The following is a 16,624-nucleotide window of genomic DNA, read 5'->3' on the forward strand; positions in this document are numbered from 1 at the left end:
ATGGAGTATACTGTATGTTTCCAGCACCCTTTTAAACTCAAGATCTTCAAGGCAGACATAGGTTTTGAATGCACATTTCACCTTCTTGATTTCAGTCTAACAACTGACAGAGATTGGGAAGTACAACTGCATGAAAGTCTTAGGCTCCCAGGGGCTGGGTTGTTTTTCTTCCTTGGCAGAAAAGTCTACTGCTGTGGTTCTTTAAGCAACACACCACCCAGATGGAAATAACACAACAAATAGACAGTGGCTTCCCTACCTTATCATGGCCAACAGACAACTTTTTAAGAGAATATGTGCTACTTAACTGATATCAGTCAAGGGCAAAGTTAAGCTAGAGCTATAGAGTTAATTGCTTTTACTTATTTCAATATACTCTACTTTTTTTTTAATATTAGAACTTATACATTTCAAATAGAATCATTAGGCTCTATTGCATCATCTCAGCCAAAACTGTTCTCATAATTAGATGAATCATTGTGCTCAAATGTTCAGTTCTTACTACAAAACAATTTAACAGCATTTCAAAGTAAATTGCTTGCACTTATTTTACGTGTGAATGTGACTTTACTGGAAATTGCTCATCTGGGGAAACAAAGTTTCTTGTGGGGGAAATATTTTAATGCAATTAATTAGAACTTAGATTATCTCATATAAACCATGATATTACATGTTATTTATGTTAACAAACCAGTCTTCATAAATGTAAACCATAACATAACATAAAAACTTCATTTTTAGGAATAAAAGTTTACTTTTGTTTTTCATCTTTTTTCTGTAAAACTACCAATTAAAAACACAATTGGATATGAAATAATGTTTAAAATTAATTTGCATAATAGATACTTAAAGGAAAGTAGATTTACTCATAAAATAAAAAGTTGAAACTCTGAAACGGAGTTTTAAATACATTTAAGGACTTAAAAGTTTTACTTCTCATATTTTCCCACAAAACTTGAATCTTACATTTTAATAATGAGAATGGATAATTAGAACAGATTTTTGCCTAGTAATTATTAGAGTCAAGGTTTGATGGTCATAATAGAAGAGAGCTAGAGAATGTACTTAATTTTTCTAAGAGTTGAAAGAAAGAGGGAGTAAGAGAGGGAGAGAGAGAATATGTGAGAATCTGAGATGGAATTACTGAGCTAAGAATGGAGAACAACGAAAATGGAAAAACTAGGCATTTTCCCTAGTAGCCACTTAAAGATACCATCAGTTTTTGGGTAAGTGGGGAAAGGGGAGGTAGGAGAGCTAACTATAGCTATGTGGGGATACTTGTAAGATTATTGCTAATAACTTGGGGAGTACCTGAACTTTTTTCCCCATAGATAATATTTTCATTAGGTCAGATTTGTTACTTCGAGAGACTCTTACATTAGGTAGGATTTTTAAACATTGAGTTCGTTTTTACAACTTCTTGTTCTAACGTTTTTTAAAATTTTGTTTTGTACTTCTTGAGGCATCTTAGCATTTCCTGCCAACAAAACAGATCACTTATTTCAGAAAAACCTTTGAATATGTGATGTTCCCTGTTAAGTGTATGCATTTAGTTGTTGTACCTTTATTCTATCCTGCTTTTTGCCCTTCTCTTTATTGGGCGATCTTTTTGCCATCTTTTCCTTTTTATATATTACCTTTTGTTCTGTTCTCTTGGGAATGGTCCAAGTAATGTACACGTTATAGGTAGCCTCAGAAACAAGCAAATATAAATTAACCACGAGAAAAGACATCTGAATTGAGAATTAGTCCTTTATGTTGATGGACTACAAGAGTAGGGCGTTAATATACAGTTGAGGCTTCTTTCATAGCTTGAGTTCTTTTAGTTTGTTACATAATAGTTTTCTTGAAATACAAGTCAAATACTCAAGCCTTATAAATAACTTATCTATATAAGTCTGCTTATTTTTAGATTGATTAGACTTTAATGTGAAAGTTTTAAATTTATCTTATCAATTGGCTTGCTCTTTTAGAGGAATTGAAAAATGGGGAAAAATAGAAGAAATGGGTTATTAATATGTGAGACACATAAGTACAATCATTATGTTATACTTATTAATTACTAGATTGGTAATTCCCACTGGTGCAATGTAAGAATGTTTTAGTATACAGAGTTAAGACATTTATTACAAATAGAAATTTTTTAAATGAAAAGCTTTTTATTGAAATATTTTGGTGCTCTACTCGTTTGAATGTTCTTTTAGTATAAAGTATACATGAATCACAGGTATCCACTTCATCTTGCTAAGTGATACTGAAACGTGTTTTTGTGATCTCTAGTCAGTGCTAATTTACTTCACAAAAGCTTTGTGTTCAGCACTCTTTGTACTAACCAGCCATTAATTCTTTTCAGAGAGACAAGAGGAGAAGCTGAAAAATAACAACAGAGATCTGTCAATGGTAAGAGTTCTAAATATAACTTTAGGGTAAACCACATAACGTTTTTAGCAAAAGTCTGATTTGCATCAAGTGTATTATACTTAGCTTTTCAGAAATTTATCACCTATGAAAGCTATAAATAGTAATCATGTGTGTTCCTGGGCCAAATAGAAGCGAAAATGTGCTGATGTGTTGGCTGTTCATTTTAATAATGTAAGTAGCTTTTAAAGGCTCTCTCAGAGGAAGGTGTAATTGGCCCCCTTGCTTAATTTCCCTCTTATGGCTTTTTGTTTGTTTGATTTTGGGTTTTGGAGACAGGATCTTGCTATGAAGCCAGCCAAGCTGGCCTTGAACTCAAGATCCTCCTGCCTCTTCCTCCTGAGTGCTAGGATTTCAGGTATGCTTCACCATACTGGGCTCCTCTGATGTTTTTAAATGAAGTTGCTTATTTTGTTTTTCTTGTTTTAGTGCTATTTGTTTATGGTAATTTGTGTAATTCTAATGCAGGGGTTGGAACTTATAGATGGCTTTTATTTTGTTCTTTAAGAGTCCTTTTGTTCCAAGTGTAAGACATACTATAAAGTATAAGGAAAAGTGATTTTGTAACTCATTTACTCATTATTTATAAAGAATATACTTGGTTTGAGGCCAGCCTGGACATAGTGAGTTCCAGGCCATCCTAGGATACGTAGCAAGACCCTTCCTCAACCCTTCCCCATCCCCTTTATACTAGCTTGTCTTACTAAGGCATAGATAAATTGATTATGTGGCTTCACTAACATTTCTATATAACTTCTGTATATTTAACATAGGACATTTGAACTGTGCAGCAGTTTTCTTTTACCTACTGAGAGACCTTTGCTATAGTTCTTTATCTTCTTTTGAATAGTCTTCTCCAGAAAGATTATAATTTAGAGGGGATTATTTTTAAATGTAGCTTTTCTTACCTGTTGGCACAATTACTACATACATGTTCATCATAACAAATTTGGAAACTGTAAAATAAAAGATAAAAATTGCCAGTAGACTAGTAATCTAGAGCTATCATCTGTTAAGCATGCATCTTTTTAATCGTTTGTTCATTTATGCATTTATGGAAAAGAATTTATTACAAATAACTGAGTACGTAATTAATGTGGGTGCCACTGGTTTACACCTGTAATCCTAGCTACTTAGGAGGCTGAGATTGGGAAGACACAATTTAAGGTCAGACTGGGCCAAAAAGTTTGTGAGACTCCATCTCAACAGAAAAAAAGCTGGGATGACGGTGTGTGTCTGTCATCCCAGCTACAGTAGCAGGAAGCCTAACATAGGAGGATAGTGGTCCAGGCCAGCCTGGGCAAAAAACCAAGAGCCTGTCTCCAAAATAAACAGAAAAAGGGATGAAGATGTGCCTGAAGTGGTAGAGCGCCTGCCTAGCAAGCACAAAAACAAGACAAAACATAAACCAAACTAACAATGACCTAAAACAGGTAATGATTTGATTTTATTGCTCAAAAAGTCTAGAGGTTGATAGTCCTTGGCTAGTGTAGCAGCTCAGTACCACCCTCAAATAGTCAGGTCCTTAGCTAAACTTCACTTAACTGTAAACTTCACTGTTTGCCGTGGGGCATTATGTTCTTCATTCTAGGCAAGAATAATGGGCAGAATGTCTAAGGGGATGCAAATATGTCCTTTTAAAAGTTCCTTTCAAAGCTGGGTTTGTTTTCATTCATGCCTGTAATCCCAGCTACTCTAAGAGGCTGAGGCAGAGAATCCCTTAAGTCTAGCAGTTCAAAGCTAGCCTGGGCACAGAGGGAGACCCCATCTCAAACTTAATTAATTAATTTAAACCCCATTCAGTACTTGTACTTACTATTCATTGGTCAGAATTGGGTTTCATGGCCACCCCAGTACATCACAAGGTGGCAAAGAGAAGGGGAATTGAGGAAGGAAGGTAAGTTAGCTAACAAACAATGTTTTGGTATGGAGAGCTTTTTAAAAAATGACTTTAAACCAAAACTTTGCAACATGCTTTAGTGATGGTATTATTTAGTGTGAAATGACAGAGGCTGGGAGTGTGACTCATATGGTAGAATTTTACACTGCCTGGTGTAAAATAGCAATGTGTTGGTTTCCTTGCAGGTTCGAATGAAATCCATGTTTGCGATTGGCTTTTGTTTTACTGCCCTAATGGGCATGTTCAATTCCATGTAAGTATCCTTTCATATACCTTTGGCTAATGACTATTACTCTGTTTGTATGTATGTGAGCACAAACTTTTGGATATATTTTATTTTGGAGAGATATCAAATTTATATCCCAGCACTCGGGAGGTTGATCATGAGTTAAGGCCAGCCTGGCTCAAAAAACAAAACAACAAAAAAATTCAAAGATGTAAGAATAATGTATCTATTATTCAGATTTACGGTTATTATTTTGCCCCATTTTCTCATTTTTCCTCTTTATGTACTCATATACGTACTTATATATGTACTCATACACAGATTATTTTTCTTAATCATTTGAGAGTATGCTATAGGTTTTATGCTATCTTTTCCATAATTACTTAAGTGTATATTTCCCAAGAAGGGAATTTTCTTATATAGCCTCAAAACAATTATCAAAATCAAAGGAATTTAATTTTGATAGAATACAATTGCACAATAACTTTTTACCCTCTTAATATTGAGGATGTTTGTTTACAAGGTAATGGCTTAGGCAGCATGTGGTCTTTAAAAAGAATTGAATGTTTTCTCTCTGTTTTTAAATCTCTTACCAGTATGCTTGTTCGAACTGAAGGTAGTTATATAAAGATGTTTGGGCTCTTAAAATAGTCTTAATAACTATAATTTTATTTAATGACAAGGTCATTTACTATTGTCTAAAATCACAGATAGCAAAAGATGAGCGATTATGAAACTTTTTGACAGAAGTTAGGAAAACATCCAAAAATGACAGCCATTGACTACTTTTTCAGAGTTCACCTGAACTATATCATGTACATTACAATTTCCCTTACTTGCTTTTTTCCTTCCCTTCTTCTTATTCTTCTTCTCCTGCTTCCTTCTTGTCTATCTGTCTGTCCTTCTCCCTAGCTTTGCTTCCCAAGTGTATCCTTCCCTTCCTCCCAGTTCAGTGCATACCTTGTACCAGGCACTGGGATATAACAAAATGTGACCCCTTCCCTCAGTAAAATCCAAAAAAAAAAAAAAAAAAGGTTTTGATTTGATTGTTTTTGAGACAGGTAGACCTTGAACTCATGATCTTCCTGCCTCAGCCTCTTGAGTGCTGGGTTTATAGGTGTATACCTCATTCTATGGCTGGTTAGTAGTATCAAAATTTTTTAGGAAGAAAAGACAGATTAAACAAATGATACATTGGTGAGTATTCTGATAGAAATATGTGTGAGGTGTTGTAGAAGGTATTACAAAGATGGAAGTGGTTATTTTTATCTTGGTGAGAAATTTAATGAAGGCATCCAAAAATGGTTTTAATATAAAATTTCAAATAAATAAATAACTTGCCCAAGATATTAAGTCCCATGATTTATGTTTCATAATTGTAAGCCAATATTCTTTCACTCTGTTAATACTTTGATCTCTTGGGTACATATCACCATGAAGTATTGGACAAACCAAACATTGACATGTTTTATAGTTAACTAGTAAGCTTTGTTGGTACATCTGAAACTACTCAAATACTCCCCTTAAAGGTGTTACATTCTGGACAGTACAAAGCTGGCTCAGTACTCATCTGTACTTTTTCTATATGAAATTTAATTTCTATTTATTTCTCTCACATTCTGATTTTCGTACTGATATTTATATAGTTTGGTGTTTGGTGTTTATATAGGTCCTCTTATTAGCCTTAGCTTTATTGTATGATCATGGCCACAGATTTGAGTCCTGCTTTTGCTTGGAAGTTAGTTAGCCTTAGATGTCTTTCCTTAATTTAGGGACAGATGAGTTTTGATGAAATAGCATGGTTAAGAAAAAAACTTGTGGTTTTTCCAGTAATAATGCTGCTTTATATATGTGATCCCTGTTTTTGATACTTTTGTGAACCTATTACAGTTCTAATCTCCCCTAGCATGTAACCACCCAAACCCATACATACTAAATCTGAAAGACTGCTTTATGGAAAAGACATCTACCTTAAAGTATAATTTTTCTCCCACTGCCATATATTTTCCCTAAGGTGCAACTTATTTTATTGCCTTTTTACTCTTATTTCTAAAGTAATATATTCTCATTGGAAACCTTTAAATAATACATAAATGTATACAGTGCAAAGTAAGTCACTCTGCCTTCCTCAAATGTATGCATATCCTTCAACATTTGTAGTTCTGTATTTGTGCAAACATTTAGGTATACATATATATTTATACACAGGTTTGGTTGCTTTATAACCTGTTATATTTAACTTCTAGACTTTCTAATTCATGTCTTCGTAAAGGAGTCCTTTTTGACTCTAAGCCCAATTTATTTCATACTTATCTGTGGCCTTCTTTTTCCCACATCTGGTGAATACCTTTTTATCATCTAATACTAGTATCAAAGGGTACTTCCTTCTGAAACTTTACCTGACTATTACTTTACTTGACTTAATTCTGTATCTCCCTACAAGGACTGTAGTACAGGTAATGCAGGGAATATATTTACAGTAGACCCTTGGTATTCACAGGTATATGATTCCAAGGAGGCTGCTATTACGAAAAATCCACAAATGCATAGAATTCAGTACTATATTGTGGATGCTTGATTCATACTTCCTTTAATGCCCCCCAATTTCTACTGAAGACATGTTGCCTTTCAATAAATCTGAAATTTCCATATTATCTCCTACATTAAGCACATTAACATCTACCTTGCTTTTGGGACACCAAAAACTTTTTGGGAGGCTGATTTTCACAAAATTAAGGGCCAGGAAACATGAATAAATCATACTGATTTAAGCACAACTGATGGTTATGCGGGCCTAAGAGCTTCTCATCTGAGCTGAGTACTAGCTGCATGGAAGTTTCAAATTCTTGGTTTTGAATTTTATTTTTATTTTTTGACCATGCTTGGTCAAACCATATGTAATAAATCTTCAAATAAGGAGGGCTTACTGTGTATCCTTGGTTGTATTCTTACCTAGGTTATTTCATCCTTTAGTTGCAAAAAACACAGCTCTATTCCCTCATAATAGCTATTCTGAAAAATTTGATCCCATTTAAAACATAAGTCCAAATTCTTAAGAAACTAATTTCCAAGATGCCAGTGTTTAATGAGGATGCTAGCAAACCAATTACGATGGCACTGCATTTTCAAACTATGAAGCTAGTTGCTAAAAATGTCTTCTACTTACTCTTAGGTCATAGGTTGTTTTAGTTTATGATAGCTCAGAGAATTTTGTAGTACAACAGGCTAATCCCAGCAATTAATATTGAGACTATGGGTGTTTCAGTGTCAACAATACTTGAAAGAAATAATGCAAAATTGTGCATCCTAAAAGCAGGCCAATAATTTAATTAAAAATTTTTTAGTATTAATTATATAAAGTGGTTTAATTTACCACATTCATATAATATACTTTGATCAAATTCACCCATTTATATTCCTCTTTCTTAGCCATCCTCCCTCCTTTTCACTTAAATTTGATTTTCAAAGACTGATCTTCATGATCAGACAAGATTTGAGTAGGGAGAAGTCTTGATTTTTAATCTAAATTATGAGACATGAGAATGATTTTTCTATGGTCAAAAAATGATTTTTCTATGTACTTTGATACATAGCTTTGAGGTGAATTCACATGGAACCACATCAATAATGTATTTCATGTATTTTCTCCCACTGTGTCAATAATCATTCTCATTTGTCTTTTTAAAAAATTTTTCTCCCTCTAGTATTCAATTTATTTATTTAGAGACAGGGTCTCACTATGGTAGCCCAGGCTGACCTTGAACTCGTAATGCTCCTGCCTCAGCCTCCTGAATGCTGGATTACGACTGTTTACTAACATACCTGGCTAGTTTTCAAGTTTCCACAAGCATCCTACATGGATATTTATATTAGGTTTCAATTGAGTTCAAAATCTGCGTGCCATTTTTTTCGTGCTAACATTGTGTGAGAAGTAAAAGAAAATTACCCAGTCTAAGCTCTTACGGTGTTTACCTCTTTAAAATAGAATAGACATCTGTATAGAATGATTTACCAGTTAAGGAATGACTATTCTTTTCTATATGTGGGGTTAGTGTAATTTATAGAAGACCCCCTTTTAAGGATCCCTAAAAAAAGGGAGTTCTGTAACAATAACATTGTGTCTTGGTTATATCGTACTGTTTCTTGGGCTACAGAACAGCTTGTCTCTGCACCTTGGAGGCTTGATTTTCTTTACATTTGTCTTGAGACTCACTTGAAACTCATTGTGTTCCCTGCCAAAGCAGCACCATCTGTAATATTCATGTGTTGTTCAGTGGCACTTAATTCTTGTCACCTGGAACTGAAACCTTTGTTTCCCTCCCTTTTCACTAGATGTTATTCCATATTTAATGTTAGGTACTGAGTTACCTCTAACCCATCAATCTTTGTTCCTCCCAGCTAACGTTTCCTATTTACCTCTCTGTCCAGTCATACATTCATCCATCCTTCTTTTCTCCCTCTTGCTTTTCATCCATCCTAATTTCCACACTCTCTTTTACCTCTGCTGTTACCTCTTACCATTATATGGTATTATCCTCCTGCTTTCTCTTCTTCAGGTATCTTCTCTGTCTCTAACATTAAGTTAACCATCCTCAAAGGCCATTACTTACTGTCTAATGATGTCATATACTACTGTTTGAATAGTGACCATATGTTCACCAGAATACCAAACCTTTTATAGATTATATCTTTCTTACTCTTAACAGCACTCTGAGATAAGGATTGTAATCTTTATTTTACAGATGAGGATAGAAGATACTTGTGTTATTTAGCTTGGCCCAGGTCTTAAAGTTAGTGAATGTTGAGCTGAGATTTAATCTGTGTCTTTCAGACTCTAAAGTCCACACTATCACTCTACAACTCTTATTACTGATTTTAGTCAAAACTCCTAATCCTGGCTTTCACTTCCATGTTTTGGCCCCAGTCCATTTAACCTATAACTTCTCTCCCAGTACAGGAATCCCTTCAATAATGCATTTAACTGATAATTTTCCAGACTTTAATTATTTCCAACAATGAGGAGTTTGATATCTTCTGAGATAGCTCATACCTTTATTGAATAATTTTTAGGATTTGAAAATAATTCTTTTCCTGAGCCAAAATATACCTTATCCCTACAGATGAGTAGAGGTCCTGCCTCTGGATTCCCAGAGAGTAAGTGTAGTTAAGGAAATAACTTACCTGTTGTAAGTCATTTCACTCTCTGTACCTTCTTGCTTCTCACCTCTACTCTTTTCTTTATCAGACTTGGCACCAGTTTGTTTAACTGTTCCTCTGCAGATTTCTAGTCCCCTGGAAAATATTAATTCATTAAAAGTAAGAATACACCAGGTGTGGTGGTGCGCACTTGGGAAGATGAGGCAGGAGGATGGTAAGTTCAAGGCCCACCTTGAATAAAGTAGTAAGACTCTGTCTCAAAAAAAAAGGATTCTTAGAAATTTTTTTTCATGTTTATTGCTGGTTTAAGGTGTCATAATACATGGTTTAAGATGGCATAATAGATGCTCAGTTTCACATAATTGAATAGCTTAAAAGACATAAAAGTTTTCTTTTTAGTTACAATTTCAAATTGAAAATAATAAAGAATAAAATGACTATATAAGGTAATTTTTTTCAGTACTGGGGATTAAACCCAGGCCTCCTACACACTAGGTAAGTGATCTATCAATTGCACAGCATTCTCAGCCTTTTGTTTTTACTTTGTTTTTGAGACAGGGTCTTGCTACCTTTCTGTCCAGAATGGCCTCAAACTTGGAATCCTCCTGCCTCTGCCACCCAAGTAGCTGGGATTATAAGGATGTGCTACCACACCTGGCTGTATATAATATGAAATTATTGGGTGTGTATATTAGCAATAAGAGGGATAAACATCTTTGACTGTATCTGTTCCATCCCTTGGTCTGCCTCTGCAGAATAATCAGAGTAGCATACCTAAACCAGCATACAATGTACAGGGTTAAATCAGTAATAATTGATTTTAATACTTCTTGTGAGAAAATGAGAATGTTTCCTCTCAGAAAAATATTACTTTGGTTTTGCTTCTGTGAGGTTAGTAGGAAAGAAGGACAATGATTACTTCAAGCTGATCTTTAGTTATTTTTGTCAAATACAAGTTCAGTATGTCTCATGCAAATACAGTAAAGCTCATGATTGAGCTCTTTCTGTTTAATACATAGTAGGGAAGCAGTTGGAAGTATAATAGTAAGTGGGCAATAATATGTACATAAGATGTCAAGTTCAGTCTCTTACATTCTTTTCAGTGCAGTTATACAAGCTTTTAGAACCACATAATGGCTGATTTGCATGTTTAGGGGTTTTCCCACTAAAGAAAAATGTTTCCCTACAGAAACATTTCATATTTTGTTTTCTTTTTCTTTCTTTATTTTTTTTTTTTTTGGTGGTACTGGTTTGAAGTGAGGGTCTTGCGCTTGCTAGGCACGTGCAGGTGACACCTCTGGTGTCACTCCACCAATCCCCAAATGTTTTTCTAAGAGGGACTTTTATAGCCATTTGAACTATAATTAACACTTTATTTGGGCAATTTGGCTAGTGCTATTATATTTTTATTTAACATCATAGCTTAAATATGTATCCTTTATACAATAATTTTTATAACTTTTATTATTGCCTGATTACATAACTTACTCATAGAAAATACAAAAGAAAATCCTATCTGTAGCACTTTACCATAAACCTTTAATATGTTTTTTCTTCTAGCTCTTTTTCTAAGTGTTTCTATTTTTAGAAGTATTTTTATAAAAAATAAAATATAAACATATTTATAAATATATAATAAAATAAAAATGTAAAATATTATTTCCAACCCTAAAAGCTATTAAGTAAAAGTAAATTATCTCATAATATTATGGGTATGATTTAGTAATCTCTGTTTCCTCCTTTACCATTACATAGTCCATAAATTTCTATTAAATGACTCTTACTCTGCTTAGTGTGAGTATTGGAGGTATTTGGGTCTTGCAAAAGAAGGTTCTTAAAACAAAATTTTCCAAGTATGGTGGTTCATGCCCGTAATCATAACTACTCAGGAGGCAGAGACTGGGTGGATCATAGTTTGAGACTGGCCTGGGCAACAAGTTAGTGAGTCCCCATTTCAACTAACAATGCTGGAGGTGCAAGCCTGTGGTCCCAGCTACACAAAAGTCATAGATAAGAGGATCACAGTCCAAGACTGCCCCTGGGGAAAAATGTGAGACCCTATCTGAAAAATAACTAAAGCAAAAAAGGGTTGGTGGCTGTGGCTCAAGTGGTAGAGCCCCTGCCTAGCAAGCTTGAGGTCCTGAGTTCTAACCCTATCCTCACCAAAAAAAAAAAAAAAAAATTCATATTGATGTTATGGTTTAGAACAGTGGCCCTCAAAGTCTGTTATAGATTTTCCTACTGATCTCTAAGACTCTTTCAGAAGTCCTTGAAGTCCAAGGCATTTTTATAATAATTGTGAGTAATCTACACAAAAGCCTTTTAGAATCCTCAGTAACTTGTGGGCATGTAAAGGCATCTTCAGAGCTGCAGTGGTAGAGCAACTGCTTTGCAGGTGAGAAGCCTGAGTTCAAACTCAGCCCCCCACCCAAAAAAAGCATTTTTATAGCAAAAGAATTGAGAGCCACTAGTCTAGAAAAAAATTAGTGGGGCTCATCTAGGTCCTTATTTTAGGTTCGTGTCTCTTTTTAGCTTGTCACCCTTTCAGATATCAAGAAATTTAAAAGTTCTATTTCTGTTTCAAATAAAGTAAGCTTATCAATCTTCCAAAAATGACAATTTTTTTCTTCCTTCTTAGATTTGATGGGAGAGTTGTGGCAAAGCTCCCTTTCACCCCACTTTCTTACATCCAAGGACTGTCTCATCGAAACCTGCTGGGAGATGACACCACAGACTGTTCCTTCATCTTCCTGTATATTCTCTGTACTATGTCAATTCGACAAGTGAGTGACTACTTGATAATATATATTTCCTCACTCTCACTCTAAATTAGCTTTTACTTCTATAATACTGGAAATGTTTACCATTGCTACTGAGATCTTTCAGTTGCTCATTTTAGAATTCCAAGGTATCATCCTAAAGCTATTTTAAATACATGTAAATCTCATCCTTAGGGAAGAGAAGTATTATAAAACTAAACATGATTTCCATATGCCGTTCTTAGAGCATGCAGGTTTCTTCTTATTCCATCTCTCTGAAGCTGTAGAAGTAGTGAATTTGGTTTTCCCAGGATAATTTCTTCATTACATACCAGTGCCCTTTGGCAGTTCAGGAGCACCAATAATTGGTTGATTTTAGATTATTCACAGTTGAAATAAAGTCTGGATTATAGAATTTATACCTGGTGACCTTGAGTGCTTACTAGACATTCATAGTGAAAAAGAGTGAAAGCTAAGGGAAGTGTAAAAGTTATGAGAGCCCAAAGAGAGACTCAACATTCAGTTAGTAGGCAGAGGTTTACAGAATGAGATACCTTTTGAGATTAAACTATTTATTTAGTTATTTATTTAGATGGGGGTCTCAGGCTCAAGCAGTCCTCTGGCCTCTCCCTGAGTAGTGGGGACTATAGATATGAACCACCACAACCAACTAAGATGGAACTTCAAAAGTGAAAGGAGTGGTTAAAGTCTCCAGCTCAAGAACTTTCTATTTTATGGCATTATTCAGTTTCTGAAGATACTTCCATTCACCAGGTGTTAGAGGTTTACACCTGCAGGAAATAAGAGAACAATTCTTCCAATATTTATTACCTAAGGAGTCTTTCAGAATTGTCTTTTTCCCCACTTTGGAATACTGTGTATGGCAATAGTTTTTCTTTTTTCTTTTCTTTTCTTTTTTTTTTTTTTTTGTGGTACTGGGGCTTCAACTCAGTACCATACCTTTAGCCACTCCACCAACCCTTTTTTGTGATGGGTTTTTTTGAGGTAGAGTTTCTTGAATTATTTGTCCAGGCTGGCTTTGAATCATGATCCTCCTGATCTCTGCCTCCTGAGTAGCTAGGATTGCAGGTGTGAGCCACCACCTCCCAGCAAGCAATAGAAGTTTGATAAGCCTAGCACGTGAGAAAAATAAGAAATGGAACTATAGTTTATGACTCATAAAGATCATAAACTCCATTCTCACCACATCCCCACAAATACAGCCATTCTGACTTGCTTGACAATTTCTGTGTTACACTTATCCAGATGTATTTTTACTTACATTTTCCTTCCCTCTTATTAAATGCAATCAAGATTCAAGACTTCCTGGAGTAATTTTCTGACACTGAATCAGAGCTATAAGAGGAGCGTGACTAGAAGCAAAAATACCAGAATGCTATTAAAATAATCTTGCAAAGATCATTATGTATATACTTTAATAGAGGTGAGAGGAATGAAAAGGAAGAAACAAGGTTGAGAACTGAGGGATTGATTTAATGTGCAAGAGAAAGGAGAAATTTAAATGACTCATAGTTTTCTGGCTTTGGTGACCAAGTAGAGAGCAGTTCTACTAAAGAGGTTGGAAAAGGAAGAAAGAAGAGTTAGTTGGTTAGAAGGCAAGCTGAGTTTGAGGTATTTGTGGAGCAGGAAGTTGTGATCTTGAGTCACTGAGGCATATATTAAACCTGATGAAAGTGTCTGTAATGGAGCTTATCTAAAAGTTAAAGTCAAGGCATTGACAATACTGATCTCTTAGCAGAACTTTGATCTCTATAGCATATTCTTTACCTTGATTAAGTCTGAAAGTTTGAGATTGTAGCTTGAGTCAACATATTCAAACACAGTGGTGTATACATTTTACTTTAAGCAACAAAGATTTTACTACTTGTGATACCTTACAATTGTCATTTTAGATACATCACTCACATCACTACCAAGAAGTCACCATCTGAAATCATAGTTTTGAAAATGAAGTAAATGTTAAGAATGATCATTTAGGAAGCTCAACTAAAGCTCGTCTTTACACTCTTTTCAGGTATTTCAGAAAGTACGGATAATGTATATGCCTAGTAGTAGGTTTTATCAGGAATGCAGTGCACATTTACAATGTAAAGCAACAAACTTTTTCTTTATAAGTCTACATAGTAAATATTTTAGGCTTTATGGACCATAGAATCTCTGTCTCAACTTCCCAACTCCACTAGTATAGTATGAAAGCAGCCATAGACAATAGATAGATAATGAATATGATTATGTTCCAATAAAACTTTATTGACCAAAACAGGCAGTAGTCTGGCCATGGTTTGCCAAGGACCAAAGCAAATAATGTATACTATTAAGTTAAAATAGGAAGATCTGCAGAAACTGACTGGTACAGCCTAATAAAATGAATGCTTGATAAATATGAGACCAGAAGGAGGGGCAGCAAAGAGCTTAAAAAATTAAATGTGTTTTCAGCCAAGGAGGTTGGATGTATACTCATACTTTTTTATGTCCACTTGTCCAGTTCTATGCACAGGTATTAATAAGAAAAAGTGTGTACAAGCTATAGTATTGCATAGCTACTGTACAGCTATTATAGTTGAAGGATTTATGTGTTTTCATACTGTTATCTTCCCCAAGGTCAAGGCTGAGTTCCAAGTACTTAATTTATGGTCATCTTGGATAGATAATTTTATTACCTAAATTCTAAAATAAGATATTCTAAGATACTCAAACCCAATGTACTTTGTCCTTGTAAACGAACATTTCATTTGAAACTAAAAAGTTAGCTTCTCTACCTTCAGCTTCACTTTTTGAAAATCATTTATCAACTATAGGGGTGTTGAAGTACATTTAACATTATTTATTTTATACTAATCATTTAACAAAGAAGCAGATTAAGCAAAGATTAATATTTTGACCTAAACTAAAGCAATTTTATGATGTATTACTTATTCCTATAAGTGTTTGTGAGTCTAGTTATCATCTGTTATGTGTTTTTTCCTATTCTTTGAAGTTATTGATCATATGACTTGCCATTGACTTAACAGCTTTCAAGGAAAAGCAGAGATACTATACTGACACATTCCTAATTCAGAAATCTTAAAATGGTAGGAGAGTGGAAGAATGTGAGCTAAGATTGAGGAAATACAATACTTGGAGGTTTAAAAAAAAATAAAACTAGATTTGAATCTTATTGCCTCTTATTGACTGAGTGTCCTTGGGAAAGTCAGACAACCTCTCTGTGTCTTAGTTTTACATAGGTGAAATTAGGATTGGTATATAGCCTCACTGTGTTACGATAATAAGACAGCAGTGATAGAGAAACATTAGTAATTACTCTTAAGGTTGCACTGAAAAAATATAACCCTTGTTCCTTGGGTTATATTTTTTAAATTAGAATTTGTTTCCCAGCCTAATATCAGATTTTCTTTTCACAGATTAAAGCATGGTGATGTCCTATGAACAGAAAATAAATGTAATTACCTTTCCTCACCTTATCTTCTTCTTTTGTTTACTTCCTTAATGTCTAGTGATTAACTACCTTGACTTTCACATCACAACTATTTCTTCAGTGTGAATTTTTATCTGCTTCCACTAGATGTGTTAACTTAGTCCAAGGTGGTGATAGAATTCAAGGATTCAAAGAAGGCTGGTGTGGTGGCACACATCTGTAATCTCAGCATGCAAGAGGCTGAGGTAGGAAAATCTTGAGTTCAGGGCCATTGGCTACAGAGCAAGATCATCACCAAAAAAAAAAAAAAAAAAAAAAGGATTTAACTCCTAAACTTAAGCAACTAATTTTTCCCCTTTATTATGAATCAATAGTAGATTAATGATGACTTCTTCTACATGAAGACCTCAGCAGAAACCAAGCAAACTTACCTGGTAAGCAACTTAGGGAAAACTGGTATACTCTTATCAGTTTATATTTCTATAAAAGCTATGAATAAACTGGTCATGGTGGCTCAGGTCTGTAATTCCAGCTATTTGAGAGGCAGAGATTAGAAGGATTGCAGTTCAAAACCAGCCTGGGCCAAAAAAAAAAATTTAGAGATTCCATCTCAACCAATGTTTGTGTGCGGTTTGGTGTGTGCCTGTTGTCTCAGCTAGTCTAGAAAAGCACAAATAGGATTGAGGTCTAGGTCAGCTCTGGCATAAAGTAAGACCCTACCTCAAAAA

General features: G+C 34.6%; 1 protein-coding gene across 7 annotated transcripts in view; it reads left to right on the top strand.

The window, feature by feature from the left end:
- The window catches only part of Tmco1 (transmembrane and coiled-coil domains 1), a 40,418-nt gene that overhangs the window by 13,442 nt on the left and 10,352 nt on the right, over positions 1-16,624 (top strand). For 3 of the 7 annotated variants that reach the window (XR_012438850.1, XM_074047605.1, XM_020169631.2), the window contains exons 4-6: positions 2,354-2,400; positions 4,504-4,571; positions 12,340-12,484. Coding sequence is in view for 3 of the 7 variants with exons in the window: in XM_074047605.1 (XP_073903706.1) it covers positions 2,354-2,400; positions 4,504-4,571; positions 12,340-12,484 (260 nt within the window). In the remaining 4 variants the exon portion in view is untranslated. Of the gene's footprint in view, positions 1-2,353; positions 2,401-4,503; positions 4,572-12,339; positions 12,485-14,373; positions 14,496-15,882; positions 15,921-16,043; positions 16,142-16,270; positions 16,331-16,624 lie in introns of all 7 variants that reach the window. The other 4 variants (XR_012438851.1, XR_012438852.1, XR_012438853.1 and 1 more) reach the window with 4 other exon arrangements.

This window comes from Castor canadensis, chromosome 11, assembly GCF_047511655.1.
Source record: "Castor canadensis chromosome 11, mCasCan1.hap1v2, whole genome shotgun sequence".
NCBI classification, from domain to species: domain Eukaryota; kingdom Metazoa; phylum Chordata; class Mammalia; order Rodentia; family Castoridae; genus Castor; species Castor canadensis.